At 52.3% G+C, this 19,205-nt stretch overlaps 1 protein-coding gene across 1 annotated transcript in view; it reads right to left on the minus strand.

The window, feature by feature from the left end:
* RNF43 (ring finger protein 43) overlaps window positions 1-19,205 on the minus strand; it is a 55,770-nt gene that overhangs the window by 5,273 nt on the left and 31,292 nt on the right. Inside the window, exons 2-8 of the mRNA XM_066563637.1 lie at window positions 10,807-10,929; window positions 6,376-6,450; window positions 4,900-5,031; window positions 4,291-4,392; window positions 3,447-3,602; window positions 2,861-2,963; window positions 869-2,377 (exon numbers count right to left, since the gene is read on the minus strand). Of these exons, the coding sequence (XP_066419734.1) occupies window positions 869-2,377; window positions 2,861-2,963; window positions 3,447-3,602; window positions 4,291-4,392; window positions 4,900-5,031; window positions 6,376-6,450; window positions 10,807-10,929 (2,200 nt within the window). The remainder of the gene's footprint in view (window positions 1-868; window positions 2,378-2,860; window positions 2,964-3,446; window positions 3,603-4,290; window positions 4,393-4,899; window positions 5,032-6,375; window positions 6,451-10,806; window positions 10,930-19,205) is intronic.

Here is a 19,205-nt window from a genome sequence, read left to right on the forward strand (position 1 = left end):
GTTATTATCTCTGTGGCACAATGGGCACAGTGAGTCACAAGTTTAAGGCCAGTGTTAGAACAGAAATTAGACAGCCAGATCTGTGTTTGGTACCTAAATCAAAAGGATTTGCCCGAGGACCTGCAATGAGTCAGTGGCAGGGCGAGGAAGGGAGCCAGGCTCTGCTCCCAGCCAGCACCTGTCCCTGCTGACTTGCAGGTTGCTGCCTTCAGAGGACCTGAGAGAGCAAGACCTGGGAGCTAAACTCAGGTTCTTTCAAAGACACTCGTCTCAAAGGCATTTTCCCTCTCTTTGTGAGAGAGCGCAGCAGTTAGGCAGAAGGCCAAACTTTAATTACATCTGATTTCCAAAAGACACTAAAAAGCAACTCCCACGCAACAGAGGCAGGTGAGAAATGAGGGATGTGCAAATCGAGCAACTCAATTAGTCTGTTCTACTACCCCGGGCCACACACACTTCCTTTCTCACTGATTCCAGTTAGCTGGGCTTGGCTAAAACAACTGGAGCCCAAAAAGCCTTAATGATAATGACTCTGCCAGTAAGACACCCAAGACTGGTGTAAGGACACTGAAAAATGTGGTCCCACCCCTTCCTTTGGGAGATATTCCAGCTGCTAGTGATATTTAATTAAAATTAGCCACCTTATTTCTCAGTTGTAGTATTTCAGGGTTTGGTGCACTCTTTAACACACTTGCTCATCATTCAGGCCACCACCCTCACAGGTGAGCTCTGGAAGGCTCCAGCAGTCAGTGCTCCTGTAGGAAAACCCATCAGGAAGGTACCAGGTGTCCTGGCAGCTGGATTTCCTTCAGCAAACCTCCTCCTCATTCACCTGCTTGCTGCCAGTAGAGGTGAAGACCAGACTTACCCTGACCACCCTGCTGAGATGGGCAGTGAAGGCGGACACTCAGACTGTGCCTGGGGGTGCACGTCCCTGAGAAATCCGCAGGAACTGAGCGGTTTCTCTCCTGTCCTGACAACCCCTCCTCCTGCTTCCTCAGCTCGGAGCTGGACTGTGGCACTAAACATTTCCAGAGCGGCTGGGAGCTGCTGGGCAGGGGAGCGCTTGGGATCAGGGGCTGGGCTTCAGGAGAGCAGCGGTAGCCAGCGGGATGGCCAGGAGGAAGGTGAGTGTCGCAGGCTCCGGGCTCGGCTGAGTCCTTGGCCAGGAGAGCAGGGTCGAGCTCCAGGGGACACTTTCTTTTCCTTCGGTGATGCCTGCTCTGTAAGCTGTGTCTGGGGGACAGCGGGACAGCTCCCAATTGTCTGTTGGCATCTACACTGAAGTCCAGCCTGTTTGAAGAAGTGGAGGGGGTGTGAGGGGGCTCCTGGCCTTCCTGGGGACAGGCTGGCTGGCCTGCTGGAGCTGCCTCCTGCAGCACGGCACTGCTTTCCAGAGGCTGCTGAGAGTGATGGCTTTTCTCAGTTCTCTTTTGTGTCCGAGCACTGTGGAAGGCAACCTTGGCCCCGGAATACCGGGATTTGCGTGGCCCAGGCCCCTGCCCGGCTCGCCCAGGGGGACATTCCGCGTCCTGCCTGTAGTGGTGGTGCTGGTGGTGGTGGTAGTGGATGTGGCTGAGCACCCGGGGCTTGGCCAGAGCAGCCCCCTGGGGCACCATCAGGTCCAAGGACCGAGGCCGCCTCTCCCTGGGCAGCCGCAGCTGCTCCTGACCATGGTCCGTGGTGGGGCCCTCGGAGCTGCAGTACACGAAGGGATCATAGTCGCTGCTGAGGGAGCTGCGGAACGTGGAGCAGCTGCCATGGATGCCCTGCAGGCTGACGTCCGTGCAGTTCAACATGGAGTCACTGGAGGAGCCATGGCAGGGCCCCGAGCTGGAGTCGCTGCCGGGCCCGTCAGCCAGGTACCCGCTATGCTCCGTGAGATAGCTCTCCCCAGAGCCACTGCTGTTGTGCTGGAGCCCGTGGCCAAGCCCTCGGCGCAGGGTGGGCACACGGTGCTGCTTCTGTGCCATGACTGCCTTGGGTGCCACACAGGGGGGCTGAGGCTGAAGGGGACATGTCCTGTGTGGTGCCAGCACCTGCCTGCATGCAGAGGGGTTGGGGTGCTGCTGCCCCAGCAAGCCTGGGGTGAGCGGGGCCATGTGGCCACAGGCCAGTAGGGAGGTGGCTGGTCTGTAGGGCATGTAGTGGATGGTGCCAAAATCCAGCTGGGAGAGCTCTGGAGAGTGGAAGAAGGGGTTGCCATGGGCTGACTCTGGGGGAAAGCTCCTGAGGTTCCTCTGAGGATATGCTTGTGGGAGGTGGTAAAGGGCATGTCCTGGATGCTGGCGGAAAAGGTGGAGTCGCCGCCCCGGCTCCATGTCCTGAGGGACCAGCCTGGAGCTGGCAGCCATGGCCTGGTCCCCCGAGTCTCTGGCTGTGGAGAAAGAACGAAGTATGCGGCACAAATCCCACAGCCCAGAAGGGAGTATCCAGCACATGTCCCACAGCCCAGCTGCAGCAACCCCAGCACTGATGCTCCACTGCCCTCCCACCATGCATGACCCCACGTCCCACCCATACTCTGCAACTCCTCACTGACACCACCAAACCACCCTGATGGTCCTGCACACTCTCCTTGCTGCCCCTGCAACCCCCAGATCCCACCTTCCCTTCCCCACAGATCTCAGGATTGGAATCCCTCTTCTTGGTGCAGGTCCCAGCTCAAGCCCAGCATCTTGCTGTACCCTGGTGGGCTGACAGGCAAGGGACTCCTCTCCATGCACACAGTCCCCTGTCCACTCTGTGCACAGGGACATGAGGACCTGCTGATCCATCTCCCAAGAGTAACTGGAGCTCCTGGGCACAATCCTGCACCCAACCCTGTCCTCAGCCAGGAAATGCCGTGTCTGAGCCCTACCAAGAATATTGAACATGCAAAGTGGACACGTGTGGTGTTGCTGCAGCCAAGGGTCAACACACTCCCGATGGAACTCGTGGGAGCACGAGATGATCCGCAGTTCCTAGAAAGAAGTGGAGAGGAGGAGGATGAGCAAGGCGAACCATGTTCCAAGACCTGGATGGGTCCTTCTTGATGGAAGTGAGCCTTGAAGGATGGACAGATGTCTAACAGTGAGGGATCTGCAGCCCAACTGTGCATGGAGGAGGCTGTGGAGCACCTCCAGTCCTGCTCTGTGAACATCCAGAGTGGTGCAAGCCCTTGGGAATAAGAAGATTTCAGGCTGGGTGCTATGGAGCAGCAAACCCAATTTTATCCTATTTCAACATAGGCATTTTACCCCACACCACAGCTGCCCGGAGACATGACTTCAGCAGAGGCTTTATAGCCCAGGGGCAGGCACACCTCCATGGACGCAATCCCTTTCCAGCACTCAGGAGCTCAGAAGGAAGCATCTCACAGGCTCCTGCCATTCTCAGCTCCCACTGTTGACCCCCCCACCAGGGAAGCCAGAGCCATGAGTACAGCAGTCCTGCCCAAACCCTACCTGCCCCTCGCTGAACTCCTCGAGGCAGATGGCACAGACCGGGGCGGAGCTGCAGCTGCTGGCCGAGTCCCAGCGCGGGGCCGGCCGTGCCCGGGGCTGATAGCGGCGTGTGGCCAGCTGCCCGATGGCATGCAGGGTCTGCTGCTGCACCGAGTCCTGCAGAGACACACGGGGCTTGAGGAGAGGCTCAGCCTTACTCTGCCCTCCCATATTCAAAATGGGATTATCAGAAATTTGGGGATGATACCTATCTGCAGAGGTGACTTTCTGTGTAAGCTGACTCAGCCAAAGCAGGCTTTGTCACCAGCAGGAGACATCTGGCCCTAGATATTCAAATAACTCAGCAGTGCTGAATTTCTGATCCCCAAATTATTGTCTCTCTATGGGACAAATGGGATAGTCTCAAATATGGAAATACATCTGACTCTGAGAAGATGATTATTTCATTTGTTAATTTCTATTAAGAATACTAAATCGTACAAACATAGAATCAAGGAATGGCTTTGATTAGAAGGGACCTTAAAGCTCATCTTATTCCACTCTCCTGCCATGGGCAGGGACATCTTCCACTATCCCAGGTTGCTCCAAGCCCCATCCAACCTGGCCCTGGACACTTCCAGGGATCCAGGGGCAGCCACACCTTCTCTGGGCACCCCGTGCAACAGCCTCCCCATCCTCATAGGGAAGAATTTCTTCCCACATCTAATCTAAATCTCTCCTCTTAGTTTAAAATTGTTCTCCCTGTCCTATCACTATCTGCCCATTTCCCCTCCCAAAAGGTGTCTGTTCCTGCTTTCCCTTTCTCCCTGTTTGCTCAGACACATCTGCTCCATGAGATCCCTACCTGAGTCCTGTTCAGCCGGCACTTTGTGCGGACAACAAAAATCAAAATGATGACGACCACAGTGCTGACCACTGTGAGAAGAATCCACACATCGTAGTCTGGCTGTTGGATAAAACAGGACAGAAATTACTCTTGTGTGGAAATTACTCTTGGTGGGAGTTAGAGGCTAGGGGAATCTCCATCTTTTCTGGAGCATCAGTCTTGGGAAATATCATCCTTGGCCAAGCTCATCCTCTTTGTTCTTTACAGGTAAAATTAAAAACAGTTCAGTCTTTTCTGCACATCCATACAAGAATAGAATATCTCAGTCTTGCAGCATCTCAGCTCCCTTGAGACCATAGTCTAAGGCAGCACAAAATGAGAAAATCAAGGCTTGGTTTTACTTGAAGAGACAGAGAATCCCCTTGCCTCACTTGTGACATTAAAGCAAAAGAAACTAAGTAAGCTGAAAATGCTTTTGAGCCTTTACTTGCAGCAGGTCTGAATGCTAAAGACTCCTGCAACAGGCCGTGATCTCCATCCCTGAGGAAGAAAGCTCAGTCTCTCTGGGAAAGCTTAGCAGGTTGGGAGGGAGGATACAGGACGCAGTGGGAATCATGTGTCTCTCACCCAAGCTGGTGGCTCCTTGACCTCTATCTTCACGTGGGCCTCTCTGTTCTTGTTCACAACGCCCATGAGGAGCTCAGCATCATGGCCCCTGATTAGGACCACAGGCTGGCTCAGGCCTCTGGGCTTCCTCAGCTGCAAAGAAACAAACACAGTAAGGGCTGATCCAGCACAGCCTGAAACAAGGATGATCCCGGCCTCCCAGGCAAGTCCATTCCTCATGATGTTTCTTGCAACACTTCAGAGACTGACTGCTCCCCCAAGTTTACACTATCCCTCTATGATTAATCAGATGCAAGTTTCTCTTTTATCAATTTTCCAGCATGGATTTCTTTATTTTCCCTGCTGGTGACTCCTCATGCACAGCCAGCCATTTCTTGGTGTCTCTTGAGCTCCTTTCAAGCCCCTGTGCAAAAGCTCTTGGTCCCTCTTCTTCTCTGTGAAAGGGCCAACAGCACTGCCAAGTGCTGCCTTCACCAGAGAAATGCTTCCTCTGCTCTGGACCCATCCAGTTCCCCTCCTCCCTAAGGACATTCTGCTTGTTCTGCTTGTCACACTGGCAGTTTTCCACTGTGGTCCAGGCAGCATGGCACAGGCTGGCTCAACAAGTGTCTGAGCCTGCTCTCCTCCAGACTGACCTGGATCAGGGTGGCCATCAGACCCAGTAACCCCTTCCCTTCCCCTGGGGGAATCCAAAGGTCGGTGGACAGGGATGGAGATGTGAACAGAGGTGCAGATGGTAAGAAGACCACGAAGGCAAGGCCGAAGCTCTGAGTTGTTGATAGGATTTGATGCTCTTGGCTTTTGTGTACCAAATGGGAAAGCTGGAAAAGTGGGAGCCAAGGCTCGGGGTAGGGATCAGACACTGGGATCTGAGCAACATTGGCATCACCTCATGGACCTGCTTTTGCTGCTATGTTTCTCTGGCACCAGAAATTAAGATGTAAGTGCATGAAAGAGCCACAAGGGACGGATCCAGCAAGGAGTCAGCCCAGAGCTTGGATGAGGTCAGGCACCAGCTCCCCTGTCTGTTCCCTACCTAAAGCTGGATATCCCTGGATTATCTGGATGCGGAATTGATTCCCTTCCAGAGATGACAACAGTGCTGGGGAAAGGGACCTTTGGAGGTGTCCTAACCAAGGTTAAACCTGCACCAACAGAAAAGCAGGTTGACTTGGAAACTTGAGAAATCACCTTTCCTGAGGTACATTGGGCTGTCTGGACTATGTGAGATGAGGAAATTTATGACTTCCCAAGAGGAAACATCCAGCTCCTCGCAGAAAAGTTTGATTGTCCAGACAATGTCTTTTAAGAGTGTGGATGTGCCATGGAAAGTGTCTGTGTAGGGTAAGAGCCAACACCCAACACCAGCAGCATCCTGGAACCTCCCACTGGTGCCTAGGGGGTCCTGCCCTGAGCACGTTTCAGGATGAGACAGGAGCACTGTGTTTTAGCTGAGGGTATCACTGGGGTCTGTACCTGATCAGCAGCACTTTCATCATCGGTGATGTCAAAAAGGATCGCACGGGCTCCACGCTCCCCTGCCAGCTTTGCCTGTCCAAAACAACAGAAGCTTCAGTGGACATTTTGTACTGTACCCTGTGTCCACACCTGCCATTGGATCCATGTCTGCCTCCTGGGCTCTTCCCAGGAGAAAGAAGCACCTGTTTGGACTGAGGAAACCGTTCCTACCTCAGTTCCTGACTTGTGTTGGGCTGCAGTGCCTACACTTGCCAGAGCTCTGCAGCTCACGGGTGGTTTCTTCCTAAAGTTGTGGAGGTGAACTACTTGGTGGAGTTGCAGCAAAAGCAAAACACAAACCTAACAATTCCCCAGCTGTCCGCGTGCCAGCTGCTCCCTTATTTCAAAGCTGGATTTGCTGGGGAGGGATGTGCAGCCCCATTAGCCCTGCTGACCTCCACGGACAGCAGAAACTCCCACAGGTCCCCTGTCACCTGGCAGCACCAGGGCTGTCAAGAGGGCCTGACTCCCACTCACGCTGCTCTCCCTGGTTCCCCCTGCTCATTAGGGAGAAGCTCAGGTGGAGCCGGGTCTGCTCTAGGATTAGCAGTTCGGTGGCTTTCCCAGAGGGAAGGGACAGCTCAGAGACCCACCCAGCCGAGCACACATGCCACCCTGATGAGGTAAGCAGCCAGGAGCTCGAGGGTCACCCACCTCCTCCCAGGCAGCCCCTGGAGCCCTCCCGGCAGGCAGAGGCAGCCCTGGGAGATGGAAGGTGAGCTGGGCTGGGCTGGGCCGGGCTGGGCCGGTAGCTCAGGCGGAGCCCTTTGATCCCAAGCAAACAGGAGCAGCATTGCCAAAGCTGGCAGGGGCCGTGGGGCACTGCCCGCCCCCAGCCGCGCTCTCAGGCGCCGGGAGCCGGCCGGGCCAAGGGATGCGGCATTCCCGGAACGGCCGGGGGGCACCAGCTCCATCCCTGCTCCCGGGTCACCTCGGCGAGGAGCACTGGGGGCCTGGGTCTGGGTACACGTGTGGGAATGGAGCTGCACATGGTCAGCAACAGGCAGAGGTGGAGGCTCTGAGCTGCTAACAGGATTTAACACTCATAGGGAAGCTGGAAAAGTGGGATCAAGGCTCAAGACAGGGATCAGAGACTGGGTCCTGACTAGGATCGATGGAACCCCAGTATTTGCCAGCACTTTCAGGGGAAGAGGACTTTCAGGGAGTGAATTCCATCCAATAGTCAGTCTTTGATGAACAACAAACAGCTCTACATTGATTTTATCCTGCTAAAGACACTGACTATGGGGCAATGAACAACTGAGACTGGACAAGTGACTTTTCCCAACATCTTTCTGACTCCTGTTGCAAAGGATACAAATGGTGACCAGGGACAGGGCCCAGGAACAGCTGGAGCTGTGCCACGGAGGTTTAGAGTGGAGATCAGGAAATGTTCTTCCCCCAGAGGGTGCTGGCACTGCCCCGGCTCCCCAGGGAATGGGCAGGGCCCCGAGGCTGCCAGAGCTCCAGCAGCTCCCAGGGATGCCCCAGGGTGGGATTGCTGGGGTGTCTGTGCAGGGCCAGGGGCTGGACTGGATGATCCTTGGGGTTCCTTTCCCATTCAAGATACTCTGTAATTCTGTTCAAGCCTTTCACAATTTGCTTGATACAGTAGTTTTCTCAGTGTTAGCTGTGTTTGCACTGTATCTATTCAGCCATGTGGCACAGCTGAGCTCCCTCTGGTGCAAATAGGTATTTACAGGATGATTTTGGAGGTCTCAGCAGTCTGACAACCAGGCTTGCAATCACAGGTTCACTCGGAAATAAAAAAAAAGCCCCCCCAAAAATTTACAAATTATGATCAGAAAGAACAATAAATCACTTTGAATTGATTCCAGAGGTCCTTCCCATGCCTTCCTCTCCTCTAATGCTTTCCCTGTTTGTTTTAGCTTTGGAAGCTGAAGCAGTGACAGAATTTAGGAAGCAGGGAAATGCCTCAGGTCACTGGTGGAGTTCTCCTCGTGTTGGGCTGGCCAGGGTTGTCCGTGTGCAGGGCTTGGCTGGGTGACAGCTGAAGCAGAAGTTGTGATAGCACTCTGCACATGGCTATTTTTATCATCATTGATACAGCCCTGCAATTCCACATGCAAAGCTCTGCCCCAAGACACACTTGCCAGGAAAACAAGGTTCCAGCTCCACTCAGCACCAGCCAAATCCCACAGCTACATCCCTACTCCAGAGGAGGAGTGTGGTCCTGGGATTTTGAGGAAGAGACCTTCGCATCCCTTCCCATGGCAGCAGCTCAGGATGCAATGATCTTTTAAGGTCCCTTCCAGTCCCAACCAGTTTGTGATTCTCTGATCCGTACAATGTTAGAGGAAGGGAGCTTGGCAGAGGCTTCAGGAGTTTGGAGAAGCAGACAGGGAGGAACTGCAGGGGATGGAGGATCCATGATACAAGGCAGGGCCCAGGGATGTTGCCAGCTTAAGGAGCATCTGCTCTATTTCATGACTAAACTACTCCTGTTCATGGGAGAAGAACTGTGAGCCTCCCTTGGTGAGATTTTAGAGCAGGAACACCTGCAGGACTGCAACAGCTGGATATCAAAATCCAGTGCTGGATCTGGCTCTGGTAACAGAGTAGTAGTGATGACTGATGGCCAGTGAACTCAGTGTACCAGGGGAGCTGAGGGTTTGTTTGCTTTGGGGGGTTTAGGAGTCCTGGAGAAGGGATCCAGGTGGAAGAGCAGAGTGCAGCAATGCACCATGTCTTGTCCCACCCCGTGCCAACCTTCCTCAGCTGATCCTTGGACTCAATAACACACTGGTACTTTCAGTGCTGTGATCAGAGTCTCAAAGATGAAGGACAAAACTAGCAAAACAGAATCCCAGAATGGTCTGGGCTACAAGGGACCTTAAAGCTCATCTCATTCCACCCTGTTACAGACAGGAACATCTTCCACTAGACCAGATTGCTCCAAGTTTCATCCAACATGGCCTAAGTTTTGAAACCTTTTAACGTTCTGAAATGGAAGACGGGCCTTTGCAGCTGCTTCGTCCTCTTGTTCATGATCCTCCACAGCAGCTGCACTGCCCAAACATCCTGGGGCATCCTGGTACCACCACCATGTGACCCTCACATCTGGATGGACATGGCAGAGCTGGAGGCACCTGCCCAGCCCTTTTCCTCACGTCTATCACAAGCTGCCCAGGTGGGCCCAGGCCATTCTCCAGGTGTGGGGGAACTGACAGCAGGTTGCTAACTCCATCACACTGGCTCATGCCAACATCTGGCACCAGCTCCAGAGCAGCAGCATCCCAAATTTGGGCTGGGCAACCCAGTAAAGGATAGGTACTGCTGTCTTTCTAGCCAGGGGGAACAAGCCCTGGGATGGCAAATCCACCATGGCATCACATTTCCTTACTTTTGATGCCACAGCCTCCATGAAAAAACCCTGTTGTGCCAGAGCAAACACTGGGTACAAGTTTTGCCTGCCTTCTTCAGCTGAGCTGTAGGGAACAGGGAAAAGGACCCTGTCCCCATCCCCACCACGTCACCACCAGCAGGAAGGCAACAGGGTGAAATGACCTGAAGGCAATCCAAGTAAAGCCAAGAAGAGCTGAACAAGGGGATTTTCATGCTTGTACAACACTTGCACAAGCATGAAAATAGCCAACATTTGGTAGAGAGACAATCAAAAGAAAAAAACAATGTCATCCTTATCCATGCAACTTAATCAGAATCACAAAGATTTTAAGCCTTAAAATGACCCTTGTTCCTACCTGACTTCCTTATTACCAGAGAATTGGACCACTGACCTCAGCTTTTGGCATAGGAAGTGCTGTTTCACTGAGGTGCCTGATCCAAAGACCTCTGAGATCTCCCAGGGCATGAACTGTTAACAAGTCGTGACCCACCACTAGTTCAGCTGGTCTGCATTTATCTCACTGCTCAGCACTGACTCTTCCCGTGCCTCATCCAGGGAAATATTGCAGCATTATTTTTGGAAACAGAGCCACGGAAGATGTTCTCTGTGTCCATGTTTTCCCACAGGCCAGAGAACACAGAGAAACACAAATCACACAGACCAGAAAGCAACGTGAGGCTGTAAAACAGGAGAGGCACAAGGCTATTAGGCAGCAAAGAGTGTGGGATGCTGGGTAAGGTCTGACCAACCCAGAGCTGCCAGGCTAGACGGAACTCCACACCTTTTACAAAGTCAGGCAGTCCAAAAGGTCAAGGGATGGGTGTTTGGGATGGCTGGCACAGCATCTCTCCCAAAGGACCCCTTCTACCAAGGACTGCCTCTGCCAAGGACCCTGATCTGTCCTTGTCCTTTTCTCTACTTCCCAACAGCTCTTTCCTTGCTGCCTCCTCCTCCCCTTTCCTTTGCTGCACCACAGGTTTCACTTCCCAGGCTGATGCCATTTCAGGCATTTTTGCACTTACCTTGTTGGCCAGGGACAGGCAGGGGTTGGGATCCCGATCCGGCTGTTCCAGCTTGACGATGGTGATGAATCCCGATTCCGTGTGTTCATCCTCGCTGGTGTTGCACAGGGATAGTGGGTGGGACTGCAGAACAAAAGCAAGGAGAAACTCAGATCCTGGGGCTCAGCACTGCAAAGGGGGCTCAAGCCCACCCTGCAAAACCCTCTGGACCTGCCCAGAGGTGCAGGACCCCCACCTGCCGGGTGCCACCATAACACTGCTACATCCCATGGCCCTGCCCGAGCCACTGAGGCCTTGAAAGACACAAAAGAACACTCATTGCCGAAGCTGGGTGTCACCCCAGGCACTCCAACCACTCCCCAGAGCCTGGCTGGACTCTGGAGCTGGAGACCACAGTTCTATGGCCTCCTGCTGTGCTCCACTGAACCCCCGGCACTGGGATTCCCAGGAAGGTGGCTGGCAGACAACCCCCTCAATACCAGGGTTATACCCATTAGAAAAATGCCAGGAATGCTGCTGCCAGTCATGGGGAGGCTTTCTGCTGCCTGTGCAGTGATATAACTCAGCACCAATCCCACATCCACAAGCACCCAGCACTGCAGGATTGGGAGGCACCACAAAGCCACAGAGCTGCTTTTGGCAGCACCAAGTCTTGGGCATCAAAACAAGAACAGGTCTAACAAAACTATGAAAGTAAGTTAAAATTATCAAATCCTAGGGTGATAGCATCAAGACCAACTTATGCTAATGCCTAGTACAAATGTCTGTGGCTGTGAGTTTGTATCCAACTCCTAATCATTTCTGGAGCTGCTTAAAACCAAAGTAAAAGCAAAGGATTTCACTGAAATTTGAAATATTTAAAAGTAAAAGTTTGTATCCTTTTGTCAAAACACTGGTCTAGTAGAAGATGTCCCTGCCCATAGCAGTGGGGACAACTGGATGATCTTTAAGGTCCCTTCCAACCCAAACCATTCTGGGATGCTACAACTTAGACTTCACTACAGGACATCAGATAGAGTGCAATTGTACCAAGCCAAGCACCACAAACTCTATAAATCCAGGTTTTTAGGGAAGCAATTGGATCTGTTATGGCTTGGAGCAGTCAGGGAAGCTCCCAAAAAGCCCCTGTTCCGTCGGAGCACCGACAGGTGCTGCCTTGACCAACACCGACACGGCATCCAAGTGCCTGTGATCCTGCTGGATTCACCCAGAACGGCACCACTTTGTGCTCTGCTTGCCTGGCTGGGACGTGGGCTTAAGATGTGATCATGGCTTTGGGTTAATATGTGCTTGTCACAGCCACAGAAAAACACCAAACAGGAAATACAGAGTGTGTCTCAGGATAGCTCCAAAAGCTCAGAGGGACCTGACTGGAGCCTTCCCCGGGCTGCTCCTGGAGCTGGGGGAGCTGAGAAGAACCTTGGAGCTGTGTCCAACCCTGGCTGTGACACTCACAGGGCAGTGACAGTCCTGTGTGCTGAGCTCAGAGCAGCCTCTCTGTGACCAGGATTGCTGGGCCTGATGCCAGCATTAGGGTGAGGGGGCCTAGCACAGGGTGCTCAGAGAAGCTGTGCCTGCCCCTGGATCCCAGAAGTGTCCAAGGCCAGGCTGGATGGGGCTTGGAACAACCTGGGACAGTGGAAGGTGTCCCTGCCCATGGCAGGGGGTGGAACAAGATGAGCTTTAAGGTCTGTTCCAACCCAGGCCATTCCATGATTAACCATGAACACCAGGAATATGAACAATGGGCCAAGCTGCTGCACCTCCAAATGTGCATGGGGAACTTATGGAAAATGGTGGCAGCTGCTCTGGAGCAAGACCCAGATGATAAATCTGGAGAAGACCTGCTGGTACCTGCACCTGAGACCCTTCCCACAAGGGCAGCTATCCATGGAGCTGAGGCAGAGTAATGGACCCTCATTATTCTGTGCTGGGTCCCTCACAGACATGATCAGGCTGGAGGCTGGGCCCAGAAGCCTTCTCAGCACCCTGCAATGCCCAGGGGCAGCTTGGGGACACAGGCACCATCTGCCACAGCCACACACTCCACTCATCTCTGCTCCAGAGACCTCTTTCCTCTCCTCCCCTCAGCTCCTTCTCCTGTTTGTCACTGTACAGTCAAGTCCAGCAGCAGCACAGCAGCAAGACATGACTCTTACTTTCTACATCCTTCAACAGCATTTCCTGGCATTCCCACTGCCCTGTCCCTGGTATTATGAGTGAGGGATCCTGGCTGCACACTGTGCTCACAGGACAAGAGCAGACTTGAAAAATAATCTAAGGATGATGTGGAAAAACAAATATTATGAGATTTCTCAGTGCAGAGGACTCCATGCGTGCCCCATGCGTGGCTGCAGCTGCAGAGTCAGGATCCCTTGCTCCCTCCTGGGTCTGTGGCTGCAGATGGGCTCCCAGGCATGGCATCCCCCTCTCTGCCAGGCTGGGCACTTCTGTAGTACCGACTGCCACAGCCACAGGACAACAGCTCCTTACAAACCCTTATCTGACCTAGGAGATAACAAAATCCCATTGCTGGAGAGAGGGGGTATGTTCATACCCAAAATCAGAGAGGTTTCATACATGCTGCCTAAATCCCACCACACTCCTGTTCCAACACTGCCCAGGGGCTCCCAGTCAGCAGAGGGACCTCTGTGATTATGATGCTGTTCCAGCTAGGGCTCCCTGGTGTTCTACACATTGCTGTTCTGCCAGATCCTTCTCCCAGGACAATTCCTGCCTGCCCCTGTGCTCCCGGGATCCTAGTGGTGGGCTGGGATCAGCTGGCAGGGTTTGGACCCACTTTTAGATAATTCAGCCCGGCAGCTCTGTCCACACCCTGGCCCTGGTAAGACACTTCCAACCTGTGATCCCTGGCTTTGTCACTCCATCTGTCTCTGTCACCACATCCCACCTGTCACATCTTCTGAGAAGACACAGAGCTCCTCCTCATCCCTATCTTCTTGATACCACCTTTTTGGTTTCTTGTTCCCTTACCTTATGGCTTCTCTTTATTTTCTACCTTTTCTGTCCAGAGTACTACTCCTAAAATACTGAAGTTCACACCAGCATGAATCACAGGTTGCACTGAGCAGCAGAAACATGGGGAAAGGTCCTGGGGAATCAGGCATGGAGAGGTGCACAATTCCCACTTGGGAACTTCATGTACAAAACAGGAGGAAAAAAGGTGACCCTGAGAGGTCATCTAGCCCACTTTGCTGCCTGAAGGCAGGATCAGACAGACCTAAAACATTCCTCTGAGACACTTGCTGAACCTGTTTTCAAGACCTCCAAAAAGGGAGACTCCTCACTCACTGCAGGACTCCCTTCTCCTCCACATCAGAAAGTGTATTGCAGTGCCTCACTGGAGTCAGTTTTGCTCCAGCCTGAGCCTATTAGTTCTCACTGAATCAACCATGCCCATAGAAAAGAGATTATTTGTGCTATTTTTTTTTTTCCTCCCCAGGGAGACTTTAAACATTTCTGTTCTTCTTTCTGTTCACCAAGGAGTCCTGAGGGACAAGGGCTGAAAAAGGACTCGGAGAAAATCCTCATTTTCTCTGTAAGGGAACTCAGAGCACTTCCCACGCTTTCTTCATGGGAGAGGAATCAAAATTTGATCTGATCTGCAGCGGCAGGAGAAATGGTTTAACCAACCAATAGGATTGACATGGAAAAGACAGGAAGAGAACAGGACAGGAGAGTGTTCACCAAAGGGCTTGAGAAAAATCCTGGACTGAACTCTTCACTACACTGACTACAATCCCAGAAGAACTGCAGGCAGCAAATACCAAAATGCATTTAAAGGAGTCAAGAGCAATGCAGGGAATGGCAGATTGATAATGCCGACTTCCCTGCCAAAAGAAAAGCCAGGTTAAAAAAAAACAGATTAATGAAGAGAAGGGAAGAACTAACAGAGCTTTGGAAAAGGAAAAGGATGGTTCACAGAGCCACAGGGCTCCTCAAAGCAGTCAGTGAGTGTGGGACTAAAGGTAGTTCCATGAATGCCAGACTCTGGTGTCTCTTCTGTTCTTCTGCAAGGTCAAGGGTATGGAAGACGATGGAATATTGCGCAGTACTGCCCAGGGAAAAGGACTTTGGACATGGGCCTGAAGCAACAGAACAAGGGGGAATAGCTTCCCACTGCCAGAGGGCAGGGATGGATGGGATATTGGGAAGGAATTGTCCCCTGGGAGGGTGGGCAGGCCCTGGCACAGGGTGCCCAGAGCAGCTGTGGCTGCCCTTGGATCCCTGGCAGTGTCCAAGGCCAGGCTGGACGGGGCTTGGAGCAGCCTGAGATGTCCCTGCCCATGGCAGGGAGTGGGACGAGATGGGCTTTAAGATCCCTTCCAATCCAAACCATTCCATGGTTCTATGATCTTCAGGACTAAAAAGGGAAGAAAGCAGGGCAGCCCTTACAATGAACTCACCAGCACAGTCCCAAGGTAAACTGTGTTGTCCAAATATTCACAAACCACATGGAAAATGAGAGGGATGGTGAAACGACCGAACTCTTCAGTAACACATAAAAATCCAAGCTGGTAAATATTAAAACTGTCTAGCAAAGGATCTCATGCTGAGTGATGGAGTGATACAGGATATTAAGATATGCAAATATGAAAAAATATATCCAGGTATTTTGCACAGGGATGAGCACTAGGTGAGCAGTTAATGAACAGGAAAGAGCTTGGAGTCACGGCGGGGAGTTTTATGGAAACCACTGTTGAATCACCCAAAGCAGTCAAAAAGCAAACAGGCATTACTGTAAAAAACAAATGAAAAATGAAAATCCACTAGATAAAGCTGCAGTGTGTCAACATTTTGACTGTTACAAGGAGTCCTGCTCACTCCATCTCAAACAGAGATTTCTGTACAAGTGATTAAGTGAACAAGAATTCTTCAGCTTACTACAGGTGGGATATGTTAAAGCTACAGAAACTCCTTAAAAATATGAAGAATTCCTGGATCAAAACATCAGGAAGAGCTGTTACATGCAAAGGTGGGGACACCAGCCTGGTTGCGGGCACAGCCTGCTGCAGTCAGGGGGCTGCAGAGGATTATCCATTGTGATTTGCCCGTGCTCTGCACATTTTGGAGCACACACGGGGTTCTGCACTCACCAGGCATCACCATGGGCTGCACACTCACCTCCCCACTAGATGACTTGTGCCATGAATATTTCATCGAGGAACCAAACTCCAGAATATCACTGGGATTTGTGGTCAGTGGTGCCAGAGAGCCAGGTCAGCATCTGTGCCCAGAACACCAGCAGAGCCAGCTGCTGCCTTATCTGTGGGACAGTACTGTGACTTCTGGCTGTGTCCCAGCACCAGTTCTCCTTCCCCTCCTCTTGCCAGTATTCCAGCAGGTAGAATCCCATGCAAGACCGTGAGGGAATGCTCACACATGCAGGGCCAGGAGAAGGGTGCAAGGACTTTGTTCAGGACAGCAGGGCCTCCCCTACCACAGCTCATGCCAGGACCACTCCATCTCATGCCAGGACCATTCTCCACATGCCATTGGCACCACAGCCTCGAGTGGATGAAATACCTTATGGAAAATCTCCTTCAAAGATGAGCTACAGCCAAAGTAGCAGTGAGGGGATGAAGGAGCCTAGGGCACCACAACAGCACCTTTGGTGACACAGAGCATCTCGGACATCATAGTGCCATGTCCATGCATCCACGGGAGACACCCACTGCCCACTGCTGGCTTCACCCAGCTCTCATGTCACTGTCACCCAGCATGAGCTTCTGAGGCAGGATATGGATATTCCTGGATTTGTGGATATGTCTGGCTCAAGACACCTCTTCCCTGCTGGAATTCTGTCAGTGAGCCTCTGAGGTAAGTAAGGTTTGTATTCCTTTGTAGGCTTCAAAAGACAAGTGGAAGTGGTCTCCTACCACCCTCTCCATCTTTGCTGCCAACACTAGCGTGGATGTAAGAATTACTGGGCAAGATCCTCTGCTGGATCTATGAGGAAATGGAAACAGGGCACCCGAGACAGGATTGCTGTGTGGAAGGAGCACAGCAGATGTCTCAGCTCTAAAAGCCAGATCTGCACCTGCACAGTGCATCTCCCAGAGGTGTCAGAGCATAGGCAGTGTCCCAGCTGCTGGCATGAGGGACATCTCCAGGGACCGTGCACAGCTGGGATGGAACAGACCATGTGCACTTCTCAGTCACTGCAGAATGCTCCTGACAGCAACACTGCTCTGTTGGGACAACCCAGACACCAGATCCTCCTCTCCCAGCCTGCCCCAAAGCTCAACCTGATAAGAGGCTGGACCCAGGTGGGGATCAGACTCTTCTCCCAGACAAGTGACAGGACAAGAGGAAACAGCTACAGGTTGTGTCCAGGGAGGTTCAGGTTGGACATTAGTAAGAATTTCTTCATGTCAGGTATTGGAAGGGGCTGCCCAGGGAAGCGGTGGAGTTCCTATCCCTGGACATGTCCAAGGAATGGCACTCAGGGTTCTGGGCTGGGTGACAAGGTGGGGATTGGTCACAGGTTGGACTTGATGCTCTTCAAGGTCTTTTTCAACCTCAGTGATTCTGTGACTCCGTGAAAAATACCGTGTGAATGTCTTTATTGCTGTAAGAAAGGCTCTTCCCAGTTTACCTGAACTCTCCAGCTTTACCAGCTGAACAGAAGCCACTCTTACCCCAAGATCATTCCACTCTACTCACAGAGACAGCAGCAGGAATGACAGGACACTACCATAGGCACGGGAGATGCTGCCAGGAGGCTGAAACACACTGACAGCAGAGCTGGAAAGTGCTGTAGGACACTGCTAGGGTAGGGAGATGAAGTGGATTTTAGCCAGGAAGAAGATGGAAATGGCTGGCTGGAAAAGAACAGCAGAGTGTTTCAAGAGGCCCAAGGGAAAGCTGCCATTTCTATGACTCCTGGGCATGAAGCTCAGCCATCAGGATATGGGGCTTTTTTTAATTTACCTGCATAAAGTTTCAAGAGCTGTTATAATAAACACACCTTACCCACATGTGAGTCACAGACAAACACATTCACTGATAACAGATACATTATTCTTAGAGAGACTCAGGTCCTACCTCAGTGTGTGAACAGCTCAGACAACCATCCAAGTCCCCTGAAGGAATGGCCAGAGGTGGGAAAGGAGACAAAGGACCTACAAGGTGCCTGTGCAATACTCCTGTGCTTGTGCCCTTACTCATGCTCATGAACTTCACTACCTTTGGCCCAAGTCAAGGGTCAGCAGGGCCTGAGGGTTTGATACAACAAATCAGTCCCTAATCAAGAAATTACTGGTTTTCCCTCTCCTTTTCATTACCAAGCTGGTGAGCAATGAAGAGCAGTGCTGAACCCAAGAGGGATGTTTATTTGATTACCACACGTGCATGATTAGAGAGTTTAGGTGGTCTGGATCTTTTCTGTCGCTCTCTACAACTCCCTGAAAGGACTTCAGAGCCAGGTCAGGGTCAGGCCTTGCTCCTAGGGAACAAGGGACAGGACAAGAGGAAATGACCTTAAACTGTGCCAGGGGAAGGTCAGGTTTGACATCAGGAGGACTTTCTTCCTGGAAAGGGTGGTCAGGCCTCGGAAGGGGCTGCCCAAGGAGATGATGGAGTCCTCATCCCTGGAGGTGCTCAAGGAAGGCCTGGACGTGGCACTGAGTGCTCTGGGCTGGTGACAAGGTGGGGATCAGGCACAGGCCTGATGGTGCTGGAGGGCTTTTCCAACCTAAATGATTCCCATGGGCTGGAGAAAACTCTCAAACGCCCCTCACTGACAGCTGTGCTGAATTTTGTTCTCCTGCGGACAGAGAAATACCACATGAGGGAAGCAAGTGTCACTTCCGTTGGCCCAGCCACCATGAGGATTATATGGACTGGCAAGGAAACCTCTGGCAAAGTTCCATAACAATGTCTGGTTAAACTGTCTCTGCTCCACACATCCATGTTGGAGTATCAAAGGCAAAGGGAGTCTGGTCAGCCCTGACTCACAGCACTAAATGGAAGTAAAGGCAAGCTGGCCCAAGTCACGGGAGAACAGCTCATACTTCTCTGCCTCAAGCACTCTGCAGGCAGTCTGGATCCCAAATCCCGTGGACAGCATCCAACCCACAGTGACCTGCTCACCTCAAATACCTTGGAGGGCCCAGCCTGTCCCCACTCTGGAGTCATCTCCATCCTTGAAGACCCTCTTTGACATGCCCCTCTGTACTGTGCTGGCAGTGGCTGGGAGGTTAAAGCTGTCCCACAGAACTCACACAAGTCTTGTCCCTCTGCAGCCCTCGAAGCACTGGCAAAGCCCAAGCTGTGCTGGCAGCTCTCTCGCCTCTCCAAGCACAGAGGTCCCTTGGGAACAGCTCAGAGGTGGCTCAGAGGACTCCCACAACTGAAACACCTGAGACAGCTCTAAC

This window comes from Molothrus aeneus, chromosome 20, assembly GCF_037042795.1.
Source record: "Molothrus aeneus isolate 106 chromosome 20, BPBGC_Maene_1.0, whole genome shotgun sequence".
NCBI lineage: Eukaryota > Metazoa > Chordata > Aves > Passeriformes > Icteridae > Molothrus > Molothrus aeneus.